General features: G+C 39.6%; 1 protein-coding gene across 2 annotated transcripts in view; it reads left to right on the forward strand.

Annotated features, from left to right (window-relative positions):
* LOC125459325 (ethanolamine kinase 1-like) overlaps positions 1-17,032 on the forward strand; it is a 416,823-nt gene that overhangs the window by 91,361 nt on the left and 308,430 nt on the right. For both annotated transcript variants that reach the window (XM_048545648.2, XM_048545649.2), the window contains exon 3: positions 7,100-7,240. In XM_048545648.2, the coding sequence (XP_048401605.1) occupies positions 7,100-7,240 (141 nt within the window). The remainder of the gene's footprint in view (positions 1-7,099; positions 7,241-17,032) is intronic.

The raw sequence follows: 17,032 nt of genomic DNA on the forward strand, positions 1-17,032 counted from the left end.
GATGTAGGTGACCACTAGACATTGGAAAAAGAGGAGCAGGGACTTAAGAGTGTTTGCAGATGCATGTTACAAAGTACAGGTCAAAAAAAAAATGCCTGCCCTTGTGGTTAAATAGCAAGAAGATAGAGTTGGATTTGCAAGGGAGTGTCAGCCCTACCAACCATGTGCCATGGGTAGTGTGGCTTTGTGGCTGCCATTAAGCAGTAGTGAGGGGCAATGTCGGAGTGCCAATACATGTCTTCCTGCACAGCCTTTCAAAAGTCTTGCAGGTGCAAGGAATGCTGGTGTTTCAGTGACATCGGTTGGGTTGGTGAGCTTTTCTAGGAATGATATGTGGCAAGATAGAGCGAGAGTCAGATGTAAAGGATGCCTTTGAAGTTGGGTAAGCACATAAAGAAATACATTTGGTAAGATATGGTAAGAAATTCCACAGGACCTCATGTTAAGAACCTATTAAAAAAACTCTATATGACTTGCTTTTAAATTCAGCCCATATATCTTTGCCAATTAAATCATATGCTTCACAATAAAGCAATTATTTTGCTATTTACTTAAGACACCTATTTTTTTTTAAATTCTAATCCTAATATAGATATTAGGTAAAGCATTTAAAATTATGGTGAACTGTGGAATGGTAGGACTAGAGATGGACAGTGCACAGTCAGACGGCTCTCATGATATTGTATCTCACTGTTATGAGAATCAATAGATACCAGAACAAAGCAGAAACTGAAGGAGATATGGAGTTACTGAGGCCCAGGGAAAAAAAAAATGAGTAAGGTTGTATAATGTTGCTCGAAAATTACCTGGAATTTACAGTACAGAATCAAGCAATTCAGACAAATGTGCCGGTGTCACATTTGCTCCACAAAAGAAATAGGGCAGTATGTAAGAAGGCATGCTTGGACCCTGAGAATAGAAGAGGAAAGTTCATAGCGAGTGAAGATGATGTCATAAATGCTATAGCTGCAAGTAAGTAATGTAGCCTTAATAAGTCTGACATTCATCACGCAAATCAAACTGTTGAGAAAACTGCAACAAAATTATTGGAAGTTAATAAATTTTTGTTGATTAATTTTAAGGGTTTTTGTGTCTGAGTAGAGTTCACAATGCAATAGGAATGTTCGCCTGTTCAGACTGTAAATCATTTTGAAGCGATGCTGCAGTTGATATGAATTCAGGGAGAGAGAAGATGTAACTTTTCTAACTAAAACAAAATCATGCATATTTCTTTTTAATAACCAATTTTTAGTGCAGGTATTATTGCTGGTTCAACTGTTATTTATTTTGCAGTACAGTAATGTTACTAATGTTCTTAGAAGGTTAAATGGACATTTGGTTAATATTTGTCTCCTGTAAATCAACAATGATTATTAATGTGTTTCCTTTAAACCTTACTAACCCTAAAAGCTCTGAAAATGAAAGGACTGGGGTTATGAGTGTTCTTACATTTCTGAGTGATTCACTCAAACCATACATTCTTGCAATGAGACAGAACAGAGCACTTTTAATGTATTTAGTTCAATAAAAAGTTATTGCTGTAAAAGGGGTCTTGAAAAGTTTACTTTGAAAGAAGGGCTAGAGGTCACAAGTGTTTTTGGTCGTTATCCTTCATCCACTCATGCTACTATATAGTGTGTGTATGCTCTTAGAATTCAAGACTCCTCCTCGTATTCTGCCTTTGAGGTGAGGAAATAAAAAATCTTTTTTTCGTCAGATTTGTGCAGAGTAACATAGCAGGATTCCTCAGCACAAATACTGCTTCTTTCCCCCTTGGTCACTCTACTCTCTTCCCCATATTTCCCAATCCTCCTCCCTTAAAGGTGTTGATTAGTTATGAGGGCTAAATCTATGCTTTAAACTTCTAACAGGGAGGAGGGTTAATCCATATGTAAAAGACTTTTTAAAACAGTTTTCTATTAAAGGTTCTTTTCCATTAAAAGGAATGGATAGGAAGTCATGGAGTATGTGCCTGTGATTTTACAGCAGTTAGTCCCTGTGAACAACGCTGCTGACTAAAATTATTGAAGCATGGCATTTTCCCTCTAGTTGAACATCTACGTTCTGCTCACAAGAAAAGACCCTGAACTATCTGTTGCCAGCTACTTTAACGCACCACCCTGGTGCCTGGCCAACATCTTTGTCTCTGGCCTGCTGCAGTGTTCCAGTGAAGCTCAACGCAAGCTGGAAGAACAACACCTCATTTTCCATTTGGGGACCCTGCAGCCTTCTGGCCACAATGTTGAGTTCGATAACTTTAGGGTCTAAACTCTCCCATGTTCCAGCCCCCTACCCCAGACATCAGGCCTTGTTACCACATAGCCTGCCATTACACACCCCCTGTCGTTAGTCTCTAACAGTCCCCATTAACAACTATTCACTCTCCCAGCCTGATCGTTAGCAACTCCTTTGTCTGTCCAACTGTCTTTCTCGCTCTTTGGGCTCTATCCTATCGTTTGCTCCCTACCCCACCCACCTCCCTATTTTCTGCATGTAAACCCAGCCACCATCAGTTCTGAAGAAGCGTCCCCGGACCCGAAATGTTAACACTATTTTCTCCTTCACAGATGCTGCCAGACCTGCTGAGCTTTTCCAGCAACTTTGTTTTTGTTCCCTCTAGTCCCATTGGTGCTAGTGCCCTTTCAGTAGTGTAACAAGAAGATTTTTAAAAAATTTTGTGAAGATATTCACTAAGCACCAGAAAGCAGCAAAACTGTCATGACTGCCCTTCTAGCCAAGCACACAACTTAACCTTGCCTCATAAAACATTGAAAGAAAGGAGAGATTTTTGGTGAGATTTTTCCTTCTCTAACAGAAGTTGGAGTGGAAAAATGTTTGGACTCAATTGCAATCCTGTGAGAGATTTCTAACTTAGCATTGACTGTGGATCACACTATTGCTATACTGAATAACTTGGTGCACACTGATAAGGCATATCTGATGAGGCTCAGGATGGAAAGAAAGTTGGTATGGGAATATCTGCATTATTCTGAATTTCTTTGCCAACAGATATTCTGAGCTTACATCAGAGGCTTGGCCAGAATCAATAGCTATTTTCAGTCTCTTTCCCTATTGTTCCTGCTTTTTTCCAACAATCTTTTTGTTCTGCTCTTCTGTGATGACTGTCAATTCTTAAATCCATGTTTATCATTTGTTACCAGCAACTCTAGAAACAATTTCTGTACATTTTTGTGCATCATTCAGAAGCTCCTGAGATAGTAGGGCCACTCATTCCTGTACCTCATTGATCAGGCTATGCTTATGAGCAACTAAAACTCCCTTTGGCAGATGTAAAGTTGGTCTCACACCTTCATCTACGATATAATGTTTATTAAGAAGACATTCAAGACCTGTAAGAATATCTTTGTGATCCTTAAGTATCTGGCCAGTCATAAATTGCATAGTAGCTGTAAAATACTGCAGTTCTTATAATTTATGTGGGGTTATGCCAGTCCAACACTTGAGCTAATCCAAGATTTGCTTCAGTTAAAATGAATGGATTTTGCTTAACATCCTCTCTCTAGCTCTGCAGATCTTTGTTCAATCTGCTGTATCGGGCTCTTAACTTCATTTGTCCTCTTGAGATGAGCATTTTTCTATGGTTTAAATTTTGGGTTACCATCTTGAACTAGTTCACTCAGGCATGTGACTGTCATGAAAATGCACCATTTGGCACACACCTTCACTTGATGCTCTCCTTCTCTAGTTATTATTATTATAGTCAGAAAAAACTTATCAACTTAGATCCCCTGATACCAATGTGTTATATATTGTGGAGGTATTTACTAAAATCATCAGCTGACCTCTCTCTAGCAGCTTTTTTTTCAGTTAACTTTACTTGTTTCATTTTAAATGCTTGTGTGCAAGTGATTTACATCCTTGCCCTGATCATTCTGCTTGTTCTTCAGCAAATATTTCTTTCTTTTTCACAATATAATTTCCTTATTCAACATTGAATGTACCTTAATGATTATGAAATGCTTTATTTGTTTTCCCATTCATACCCTGTAGTTATGATTGACACCTCAGAGCCACTGCACGCTCATTGCATCCCTGAGAATAGGTTTCTCCTCTTTCAGTAGATATGCTCTCACAATGGAATCTCATATGTCTAAAACAGTCTCATCACTGATGGGATCATCTTTTAGCTGGTCAAGCTTAGAATTCAGCTAGATATGTCAGTGCTATAACAAATCAATCAATAGCCTCCCTTTCCCCTGAACTGAAATGTTGAACATGTACTGTTCATAGTAACATGAATATGGGATTCAAGGTATGTCTTTAACACCCTAAAAATTTCTCTTTCTGGCTTCTCAATGAGTTTTGGAAACAATATTGCTCAGTCTTTTTATTCAGTTTTCAAGAAATACATAATTTTGCCACTGAAAGTGGAGGAAAAAATCCAGTTCTGTTTAAATCTTCTTTCATTTCCTCAGCAGCAAAGTGTGGCAAATTCATACCCATTTTGATACACCTAACACTCCAAAATTGGAGTCTGAAAGCTAGCTCTTTTTCAGCACTGACAGTTCACTAAAGCTCAGCATTAGACTTCAGACATCATTTTTCATGTAATATGTTTAATGGTTACCACTAAAATGAAAGAGGTGAAGGTCACATGACTGCAGCGAGCTGCTCTGTACACTGTATAAATGCATTTCCTCAAACAAAATTTCTTCACGCAAAATTTCTCCTCAAAAGCTGTCAATAATGCAGCAATTGAAACTCTCAGGTCTGAAATGTGTATTATTGAGATAGGGTGATGGAAGTTGAGGTGGAGGTATACACCCTAACTGAATGGTTGAACAGGCTCAATGTACCATTCTATGGGCTGGTTTTCAGAACCCACTCCAACCTAAATAAAATGTCAGGGAGGAACACAGGTGCAATCCTATCAGCTACTATGCAACAATTTAATACTAGGAGCAGCATTAACATGTTTTAAGACAGATTGTCTCTCCATTTCTTGAAAGGATTCTTTGCTTTAGAGATTTGCAATACAGTAGATGACTAGCAGCTCTGGGTCATCCAGCAGCACCAGCTAAGCATGTTGGCCACTGTTAGGAACACAGACAGGCCCACCATGACAAGGAATCCAGATAAGCCTGGGCTAGGGTGCTCATAGCGGGATTTGAGGAGGTTGGGGGACTGGGTCAAAAGGCTGAGGGGAGAGTTAGAGGGGAATGACTTTGGAGATCCCCCCTCCCTTGCCTGACACCAACCTGTTCAGCCTCTACAATAATCAATGCTGTCATATGACATTTGACAGCTTTGCCTGCACCCCAGGATGTTGATATTTCACAATGTTCTACGTCCAGTAGAGGTCTCATCTTACCATTGATCAACTAAAAATATTTAATTATCTTCACTTTTATGCTTTTCATAAGAGGCATGATGAGATTTTTACTGGATGTCCATTGAATGCATGACTGCTTGTTAAATAGTTTGTTACCACTACAACTCACCTCATTAACATACAGCATCCTAACCTAGCAAACATGCTGAGGAAGCTGACTGTCGGGGAAACTCGTCTAGGAAACCACAATGAGCACCTGGTGGATTCAGTTCATTGCGAGCCCCAAACAGCCTCATGTTGGAACGTGGGCACCACAATCTCAGGCATGGAACCATGCACACTGCCATATGCACATTATATCCTTGGGTTTTGGCATCCAATATGTGCCAGTCTATAAGGATCCACATAGTATTTCTCTGATTCACTTATAGGAGGACACTACTGTACTTCAATGCTGCATAGCAACTAGCATTGTGATGCTGCAGTGAGGACACTGCGCTCTGGGACATGTACCCAGCCCATCGACCAGATCCAGCTACACATTTGGGCTGTTTGTTTACTCTCATAACACTCATTCACTTTGACCCTATCTGGATGCTAACAGAATCCATTTTTTTTGTTCTTTGCCCCCCTCAGCCAGAAATACCAGGCTCACTTTACTGTTGCTGTGCCAAGCCATTTAGCACAGACTCAAAGCCAGGAAGCTTGTTACAGTTGGCAGCAGGCCTCAGTCAAGTCAAGGGAGATGGTCTTCACTCAGGGACCCTGGCACAGCAAGTCAAAGGCAGCATCCAAAACCTGTCCAGCACCTCCACTAGGTAGTCAGAGGCATAGCAGTGAGGAGCCAAATGTTGGGCAGCTCACAACCTGTCTTGATCCAGATCCCTATACACGAGATGCCAATTTCTCCTGTCTGCCACTTCTGACTCAAATGTCAGGAACTATGCAGGGTATCTCCATACTGACAGTGATTGTGTCAGTGCACAACAGGCTTTTTAACATGGTTCAAGTGCCAGGAATGCTGATATTTCAACAGATACCAAGTGATTGGTGAGTTCCAGCAAGTAGCAGAATTCAGACATGAGAGATGCCATAATTAATAAGGCTAGTCTAGTAGCATAGGGTGAGAAGATTGACTAGACCCTACGGCAAAACCCCCCAAAAAACTCTCTACTATTAAGGTTTAGCCTGAAATGTGAAAGATTCAACCCAAAGTTTCTTCTCACCCACTAACTCTGGAAGTAAGTTAAACAATTCAGAAGTAACATCCTGTATAAAGAAATTTTTCCTGACCCATGTTGTAAGTCTCTAACTTCTAATGAGTCTATGAGCCTTCGTTCATTGCTGCTTCTACATTAAATTTTTGGATTGGCTAATCCTTACCTCTTGACTTTTAGTAAAGGATAGGCTAGACATTAATACTTTGGCATTTTTTTTAACCAACAAAATCCACATACATACTGGAGTTTACCAAAACTAAAAGCAAGGTACTGCAGATTTTGGAAATTTGGCTAAAAAACAGAAAGTGCTGAAAATACTGAGTAGGTCTGGCAGTATAGTGGAGACAGTATAAAGTTGACATTTTGAATCAAGTGTGATAGAGTCCTGCAGAAGTGTCAGGTTCAATTTGAAACATTATCTGTTGGTTACTCCACGCCAACAGACCATTGAATATTTCCAGCACTTTCTGACCTTTTCGTAATGAGAAGTTTAGCAGATGGCTAATTTACAACATTAACAATACACTCAATATTTTAATGATGCATAAATTAATAGTACTGATATTATTTTACTTTCTCACCATAGGCTTGTTGCCAAGGAACTGGCTCAATTTCATTCTGTTCAAACTGATAATGGCTATCCTTCTGAACCAGTCCTTTGGAATACTATCTCCAAGTATTTGGATTTACTTAATACCAACCAGCAGAAGCCAACAACACATGTGAGGTAAGAGCAAAATCAATTGTTTTTCCCTTGGAATGCAACTCTTAAGTATTGTTCTATTTATTGCATTAAAGCAAACTTCTCTTTCAGAGATAGTAGGAACTGCAGATGCTGGAGAATCTGAGATAACAAGGTGTAGAGCTGGATGAACACAGCAGGCCAAGCAGCATCAGAGGAGTAAGAAGGCTGATGTTTCGGGCCTAGACCCTTCTTCAGACCCTTCTTTTTCTGAAGAAGGGTCTAGGCCTGAAACGTCAGCCTTCTTGCTCCTCTGATGCTGCTTGGCCTGCTGTGTTCATCCAGCTCTACACCTTCTTTTTCATCTGTTTTGACAGGTGCATTAACCCATTTTCAATGATTTAGTAGAAATCTCAGTAGAAATAACAAACAAAGCAATTGCATAAGCATGCTAAGCATTTCTGGTGAAATGTTTAAACAACGTAATTTGTATCTATTTCTCATACCCCCTCTCTGATGAAGGGTCTAGGCCCGAAACGTCAGCTTTTGTGCTCCTGAGATGCTGCTTGGCCTGCTGTGTTCATCCAGCCTCACATTTTATTATCTTGCAGAATTGTTTATGCATTGTGCAAACATTGTTTTAAACTGTGGTTTCTAACATGTAGATCACAATCAACTGGTTGATCACAGAGTCTCATCTCGCCACCTGTCTACATTCCCTCACTGTGCACATGTTGATAGTCATGCCATTGCCTGATGTCTGCTTCCGGAGATTTAAAATAGTACTATGATAAGTTTTGATAGCTAAAATGGGAAATACCACACAGTGATGCGCTATAAATTCAAGCATAGTCTTCCCTTGAGCAGCATACTGTGGACAAAGAATGTTGACAAACTGAAGGATGTCTTGAAAACTCAACAGTCATGTGTTTCTAAGTCAGCAGCAAAAGTTAATGCTTGCAGTGAAGCAACATTTCACATCTTGTCATCTTCTGGGGAAAGAAATAAGAAATCATTCACAGATGGCAAGGTAATGAAAGAAACAATGGTTGTTGTTGCTGACTCTTGGATCAAAGACTTCAAGAACAAAGCTATGATAACAACAGTGCAGAGCATGTAGCAATGGTAGCAAGACGAGTAGAATCTTTGAAGACAACTTTCAACAACTACAACAGGGTGGCAAGGTGGCTCAGTGGTTATGTCTCACAGCGCCAGAGACCCACGTTCATTTTCAGCCGTGGGCAATTGACTGTGTGGGGTTTGCACCTTCTCCTTGTGTCCATGTGGGTTGCCACTGAGTATGCTCCCACAGTCCAAACCAGGTTAGGTGGATTTGCTATGCTAAATTGCCCCATAGTGCCCAGGGACGTGCAAGATAGATGGGTTAACTGTGGTAAATGTCTGGTGTTGAGGGATAGCATCGGGGTTTGGGTCTGGGTGGAAAGCTCTTCAGAAGTTTGGTGCAGTCTCAGTGGGCCAGATGGCCTCTAACTGCACTGTAGGGACTCTGTGACCTAAGGACTGTGAATGGACCCAACAGGCAATTTAAGGATTGCCTCAAATCTCACTGAAGTTTGACGAATTCTTCGGCAAAACCAACAGAGCCCAGCTTTTGAGTTTGTGCACATTGTTTTTAAGATCTATTAATTAAAGAGGATCTTCTCACCCGTTTGTCCCTTAAAGGGAGACCAAGAGATGAGAATCTCTCCTACAAATTCCAAAGGTACGTGCTGAGAAAGACATTCTGAACAAGTGGCCTTTTCTGAAGAAGGGTCTTGGCCCGAAACGTCAGCTTTTGTGCTCCTGAGACGCTGCTTGGCCTGCTGTGTTCATCCAGCTTCACACTTTGTTATCTTGGATTCTCCAGCATCTGCAGTTCCCATTGTCTCTGACATTCTGAACCAGTAACTGGTTTCCTTCAGAACTAATGGTACACCAACCATGCTTGGTGCAAATGTGAGCTGTGATGTTTTTTGCGGAAGCGATCTTTGTTTCTCCTCTTTAGTCAATTACCACTACATAATCCACCAGCAGGCATCTGTATGTAAAGTGATGGACTTTTCTCATGATATGAAAGTTGTTGTTAAGATTGTAAACTTGATTCAAGCAAAAGCTCTTCAGCACCCCTTTTACTCCACAAGCTCGATGCTGCTGACTGTGAACTAATCCCCCAAGCTGACTTGACGTGGTTAAATTAAGGGAAGGTTCTGCAAAGACTTTTAGATCTGATGCCTGAAATCGTCACTTTTCTTAAATCGAGCAACGAAACGTGAGCGAGTTGTCAGTGTGTCATCACTCGACTTTGGTTCCGTACAGATGTAATGTCAAAACTGAGCCAAACTATGCACTGCAGGGAAAGGGTGGAATTTTAACATATAAGATCAGTGCAGAAGATGTAAACAAGTTGCAATTGGGTCTGTGGCCCTTCCAGTTAAAAATTGCAACACTTCCCGGGTCTGGAGAAAATACAGAAAAAAAAAATCAAAGACAAAGAAAAGCAGTTGCACCCAGAAAATCTCTGAGGAAATTAGCAAAGGGATTCAACAGAGGATTTCTGGATTGTTTCAGAGCTCTTCCTTCAATTTGACGTTGTTGGATTGCCTACCAAATTCAACCACGTGTCTGATTTACAAAACAGTGGATTTGATATGGCAACAATTACTGCCAAAATTATAAGAGCTGAAAGTCAGAGTAAGAGACAGTGCTTTTTGAGGATTGGTTAACAGAAAAGTACCTACTGCCATTGTATGCTTTTAAAGTAAAAATATACTTTGAGTCCACATGTCTCGTAAGATTGCAATCTCTGAAGTGAAGATAATCAAACCCAAGTATCACACCACCTCATGGACCCATATGATGGACTATATACAACCAGCAGTCTCAAGCTACAATTAAATTTAATCTTCCACAAGTCTGCCAATTCCACCAGCCAGTCAACGTTCCCACGATGTCTATCACTATTCTCCTTACAATGCTTCTGGCAACTGCAAATTTTGATATTGTGCTCTTTGCACCCATACCTAAGTCTTTAAAGTCATTGAGAAACATGTCCTTGTTGCGACCCTAGGAAAACCCACTGTACACTTTGCTTCAATCTGAAACACAGCTGCTCAGTACTGTTCTATTTCCTATGACTGAATCAAATTTCTGCCCGTGCCCTCCCTGTCCCTTTATTTCCATGGGCTTTGTCTTTGCAGCAAGCTTAAATGTACAGCAAAATGTATTGCTGATTAACAAAAGTAAAATGGAAAGGAAAAGGAAACAGATGTTGCAACTGTAAAGAATGTTAAATTTAGTGAATCAGGATTAGATCAAACCATGTGTTGTCAGTGGATAAGTTGTTGTAGTAGATAAAGAGCAAAAGGTCAGTTTTCACTTGGGAGGAGGGTTGGGAAGCTGAAGTGGTACCATTGACAGTCCAAAATGAATATTTCGTGAAGCATTCTTAGAATCAAGTATTATCAGTCAAAATGATCATTCTTATTGACGTTGGGAGCTTCTTTGAAATCTTCATGCCATCATCTGATTAAAATCAGGACCAAGCAATTAACCATGTCGGTTTCATTTCAATCATCTGAAGGAGCTTGAAATAACAGGATTCTTTTGGTATTTGATCATATACTAACATGACAAGTTTCTAATCATCCCATTGTAACACATGCATAATGATTTGTCATATTATACCACATGATACAATGAGGCATACAGTAGTGAAAAATTGAAAATCACGTGCAATAGGATCATTAGCATTAAAAATGATAAAGAAAATCTGTTCACAATCTAGAGAGAATAAAAGTGAGAAGAAAGGAAGAGGACAGTAACAAGAGAGTTAAATTTCCCAGGGGAGGTGAGACTGACATCAAGGCCACTTGTAAGTGAGCCTGGAATCAAGGAGCCCTAGCAAAACGAAAGTCAATGTGAATCTGCTGGTTAAAGTTATATCTATTCAAAATGAAGATGGGTATGGTCCATTGAAATTAAACTGGATTATTCATTTAAATACTATGGTAACAAGCACAGGACAGTGACTCAAATTCCTGAATTGGATAACTTGCCTCCTGACTGCTCAAATTAAATCCACCTTTCACATGGCATAAATTAGGTCTCAGTTGCCTGGACAGATGCATCTCTAACAACACTCAAAAATCTTGTTACTATCCTGGACAAAGCAATCTGCTTGATTGGCACAACATCCATGAACATTCATTCCTTCCACCACTGATTCTGAGTACCGGCAGTGTGTACTATATACAAGATATACTGTGAAGATTCCTTAGAGAACACCTTCCAAATCCAAGCCACTACATCTAGAAGAAGAAGGGCAGCAGATCCATGGAAATACCACCAGCAAGTTCTCCTCCAAGCTACTCACCATCCTGAATTGGAAATATATTGCCACACCTTCAGTGTTGCTGGTCAAAACCCTACAACTCTCCCCCAACAGCATTATAGACCAAACAGACATCTAAAGTTTCTCTGATGAAGGGTCTAGGCCCGAAACGTCAGCTTTTGTGCTCCTGAGATGCTGCTTGGCCTGCTGTGTTCATCCAGCCTCACATTTTATTATCTTGGAATCTCCAGCATCTGCAGTTCCCATTATCTCTCATCTAAAGTTTTGTAGCAGTTCAAAAAAGCAGCTCACCATTTCTTTCTCAAGGACATCGAGGGATGGGCATTAAATGCTGGCCAGCCAGTGATGCCCACATTCTGCGAATGAAGAGACAATAATTAAGGTTTGGGTGAAATTGTTTCAACTTGTTCTTAAATTGAACTGTTTCCCTGCTGCTTGAAATCCTTGGCATTGTGTTGCTCACTCTGTTTCTGTGTGCAGCTTGTTCTAAAGTATTTAAAAGCTGGTGTCATGTACTTTACAAAAAAAGGTTAACAAAAACTGTACAGTAAAGATGAACATGTACAGTTAGCAGCACCTTTGGGCCAGCAGGGGTTGCACTCAGCTCCTGTACACCAATAACTGTCAAGTTACTTTCTGTTGCCATTCCCATCAGTCTGTGTAACTGGGTTTTTCTTTCAATATTGCTGCATATTTTGTTATCCCACTGAGTTGCAGCCATTGTCATTCAGTGTATTAAGTTGTCAACTGGGAAACCATCAAACATCTCTTGAGTCACTTTCTATAAAGATAAAACTGTCTTTAGCCATTAGTAAAAATGGATGAAGTAGCATAGAAATGCTTTTATTCAATTTCAAGCCCAAGTTGAAACTATTTAATAGATTTACAAATTGACTATGATTTGAGTTAAGGGATTACAGTGGGACTGTTTTGCATATCAGCAGCTGCATGATAATGTAACAATTCTGAACAGAACTGATTCTATACAATGATTTTAGACATCACAAAGGAAATGAAAACACACTTTTCTCTTTTTTTTTAAGTTGGAGCTTTTCACCATGTGTCTGAAGTTTTCCAAAAAAAGCATAATTACATTGATATTTTGACAAATAGATTTAAAACTTGAAGTGTTAAATTACTAAGTTTATAGCAGAGGTAGGTGGTGTTGAGACTTTATGAAGTAATCACAGTTAAATAGTCTTCAAGATTAACATCATGACCCCTTGGAGTGTTGAAATGCCCTTAGGGACCCTTCCAAATATTAAAAATGACAGAGACCACCTAGAAATACTGCAACATGCCTATGAACTGCCTGCAAATACTGGCACACATTTAAAGTAAAACTTGCCTCTCATCTCTGGCCTACCGTTAATTTTAAGCAAGCCTTGATTTGTCCAGTGAGCATTCCCATCAGAAAAGGCATGAACCTCATTTTTTCATTTATTCATTCATGGGATGCAAATATTTCTGGCAAGGCTGCCATGTTAGTTTTGACAGGGTGGCTGTTGGTTTGGGCAATAGTTCTGAAAAGGTTAATGTTCCAACCAAACAAATGATATCATGAGGATGTCAGTGGGGAAAGGCAGAAGAGCTGAGAATCTCAAAAAGGACAGGCGTATCACCTAGGTCTCCTCATATTCTTAATAATGATATCTGATTACTAATGTAACTTGTACCTGATTGATATCATAAGTGATATATAATGAGCTCTATAAGGCAACAGCCTCTTCCCTTTAAGGCTTACTTATGGTTTTTGCCAACCATTATCAACTAAGTAGGCCATGAAATTGCGACAAGGAAATATGTTCAACAAAGAGTTTTTGAAAAGCTGGTAAAGTGGCAATCATAATTCATTAAACTTATATGGTGAAACCCAGTAAGAAGAAAGCATCTATTGGGATTAGCAGTGATGGTCATATGTTTCATATGACCAAGAAGAACCATTTGCCAGAAAACCAAAATAACCTGAAGCAAATTCAACAAGAACACAAGACTGACTGAGAATGTTATACTATTTGTCGGTATTGTGTTGAAGGGCAGCCAGACTAAAAGTCTGGCTGAGAATACACGGTTTGAACATTGACGGCAGTTCACAAACACAGGACATTTTACAAGACTGTAGAATTGCCATTCATTTCGTTGTGTCTGCACTGGCAGCCCATCAAGCACTATAACTTAGTGCTGTTTACCTACCTTTTCCTTGTTAGAGGTTTGACTCAAATAATCATCTAATGTCCTCTTGAATTCCTCAATTGACTTTTTGTCAACTACACTTTCAAGGAGTGCATTCCAGATCCAAACTACTAGGAATAACAATCTCTCTGTCATAGAAAGTACTGTTGATCTTGTGTCCACAGAGTTTCAACTGGCATTCAATACAGTGCCATACAACAAAATTGTAAGAAAATGAATAGCTCATGGAATAGTGTAGAACTGCAAAAATGACATTGACAAATTGGTGGAGTGGGCAGATAATGGCAGATGTAGTTCATGATAAACATAGAAAGACAATATAAAATAAGGACTACAATAGTTAAGAGTATGCAGGAGTAGAGGAACCTTGGTGCATATGTGCATATGTGACCGAGATGACAGAACAAGTGAAGAGAATTAATAAAATATTCAGTATTCTGGATTTATTATCGGGGCATAGAGTACAAGAGCTAGGACGCTACGCTAAACATTTACAAGTCACTTGTCCAACCTAAACTGGAGTATTCTCGACTGTCCTGGGTGCTATATGATATAAAGGATGTGTACAAATTGGAGAAAGTATTGAAGAAATTTACAGAAAGAGCTCCAGCAGTGAGAAACTTCAGTTATGAGGATAGATTGGAGATTGCGGAACTGTTCTCCTGAGAGAAAACACGGTCAAGAGGTGATCTTATAGAAGTTTTCAAAATCATGAGGTGTCTGGTAGAAGTAGATAGGAAGAAACTGGTCTCGCACATAGCATGATTAAGAAAGAGACAGCACAGATTTAAAATGATTTTCCAAGGTAGCAAATGTGAGTCACTATTAAGCCCTGATAGCATTTTTGTATATATTCTCTGTACTCTCTGTGGAGCAATTACGTTTCTTCTTGTAATGTGGTGACCACAGCTGTATAAAAAATTCCAGCTCTACTGTCACATACAGTCCCAGCAATACATCACTGCTCTTGTATTCAGTATTTCGTTTATCCCATATGCTTTCTTTATTACCTTCTCTCCCTGTCCTGCTACATTTATGGACCAGTGGACATGTACTCCAAGGTTTCTCACTTCCTCAACACTTCTAACACTCTTTCATTTATTGTATAATCTCTTGCTTTATTTGCCCTTCACAAATGCATAACTTTGAACCTCTAAAAATTGAATTCCATTGCCACTTTTCCACCCACTCAATCAAAATTTTGTTACCATCCTGCAGTAAACAGCTATTCTCTTCTTTATTAACTTCCTGGCCAAATTTTATGTCTTCTGTGAATTTCCAATCACACCTCCCAATTTATGTCTAAATCATTAATATGTACTACATAAAGCAAGGGACACACCGCTGAGCCCCGTGGACCACCACTGGAAATTATGTTGTATTTGCAAAAGCAGCCATAAATCATTATCATTTGTTTCCTGTCACTGAGCCAATTTTTGATCCAACTCACCACATTTCCCTGTAAGCTTTGGGGTGTAAATTTTTCACCAGCCATCTATGTGGGACCTTTATTCAAGTGCCTTTCTGAAATCCCAGCAGAAGTTAAAAGGGGAATTGTCAGAAAAAAAGTTTTGAAGGACATGATTAACTAATACTTGGAAAAGCAAGGATATTTCAGGGATACTCACCTCGGATGTGTGAAGTTATCCTATCTATCTAATTTAGTTGAGTTTTTTGAAAAGGTGACTAAATATATTGATGAGCTTAGGGCAGTTGATGAGGTTTCCATCGACCTCAGTAAGCTCTTTGACAAAGCCCCATCTGGATGGCTAATCCAAAACGTAGGAGTCAGTGGGATGCAAAGCAGGTTCGCCAACTGGATCCAAAACAAACAGGTGACAAAGGTAATGGTAGAGGTTTGTTTTTATAATTGGACCAACAGTGTTGCACAGGGGTCAGCACTGGGACCCTTGCTGTTTGTATTGTACTTTAATGACTTTGATGGGTATGTCGAGGTAGATTTACAAAGTTTGTAGATGACACAGAAATTAATGTTGGTGTTGATAGTGAGGACGATGGTCTCAGACTACAACTCAATAGTGATCAATTGGTAAATTGGGCAGAGCAATGGTAGATAGAATTTAATCCTGATTTGTGTGAGTGATGCATTTTGGGAGGTCTAATCAGGGAAGGATACACACAATGAATGATTGGTCACTACAGAGTACAAAAAAACAAAGAGACCTTAGTATACAAGCCCATATATCCCTGAAGATTTCAGCTCAGGTAGACAGGGTGGTGAAGAAGACATCCAGGATGCTTGCCTTCATTAGCCAGGGCATAGAATATAACAGCAAGAAAGTATTGTTATAACTTTATAAAAGATTGATTAGCCCACAGATGGATTCATCAGGACGTTGCCTGGGATGAAAATTCTCAGTTATGAGGAGAAACAGGGTAGGCGAAATTTGTTTTCCTTGGAGCAGAGGAGGATAAGGGGTATCTAACAGAGATATACAAAATAATGACACCATAGACAGATTAGATTGTGAGAATCCTTTCCCCACGGCAGGTGTGTCTAAGAAAAGAGGTCATATGTTTCAGGTGAGGAGCAATTGGTTTAGAGGAAATTTGAGGATTTTGTGTTTTGGCCAGAAGATGGTACATATACAGAATGTACTACTAGAAAGGACTGTGCAGGCAAATAATCTTGCAACATTTAAGGAACATCTGGATGAGTACTTAAAAAGCTAGGGCATTAGTTGGCTATGGATAAAGTGCAGGTAAATGGGATTAGTGTAGTTTGGTGTTGTGGGTCAACAAAGTTGCGGTGGGCTGAAGGGCCTGTTTCTGTGTTGTATGATTCTCTGATTCATGGGCATTAATGAACCTTATGTCAACACCGCAAAATGCATACACATTGAGTTATTAACTTACAGGTAACATCATTATGCACCTCAGTGGCTGTTACTCAGAACACAATCTTGATATCATTGGTAAGTAGCAATCAATGTGGTTGAATTCTTAGATGAGGAAACAACATTGGAAATTTATGATGGGAGTTGGAGATGAATGCTGATCTCATGAGAAATTACTCTAAAACAGAATAACCTTGCAGTGGAATTCTTAGCATCTATCTGCTGTTCCATGTTCATAACAATAAATGCTAGCCTAGCCATTAATGCCCACATCCCATGAATGAATAAAAACAAACTAGCTCCACTGACAAGATATTGTCAGAGATAGTAGGAACTGCAAATGCTGGAGAATCCAAGATAACAAGGTGAGCTCTACACCTTGTTACCACTGACAAGATAATAGGGTTATCCAGCTTTAGCACAAAGACATAATAC

This window comes from Stegostoma tigrinum, chromosome 17, assembly GCF_030684315.1.
Source record: "Stegostoma tigrinum isolate sSteTig4 chromosome 17, sSteTig4.hap1, whole genome shotgun sequence".
Taxonomy (NCBI): Eukaryota; Metazoa; Chordata; class Chondrichthyes; order Orectolobiformes; family Stegostomatidae; genus Stegostoma; species Stegostoma tigrinum.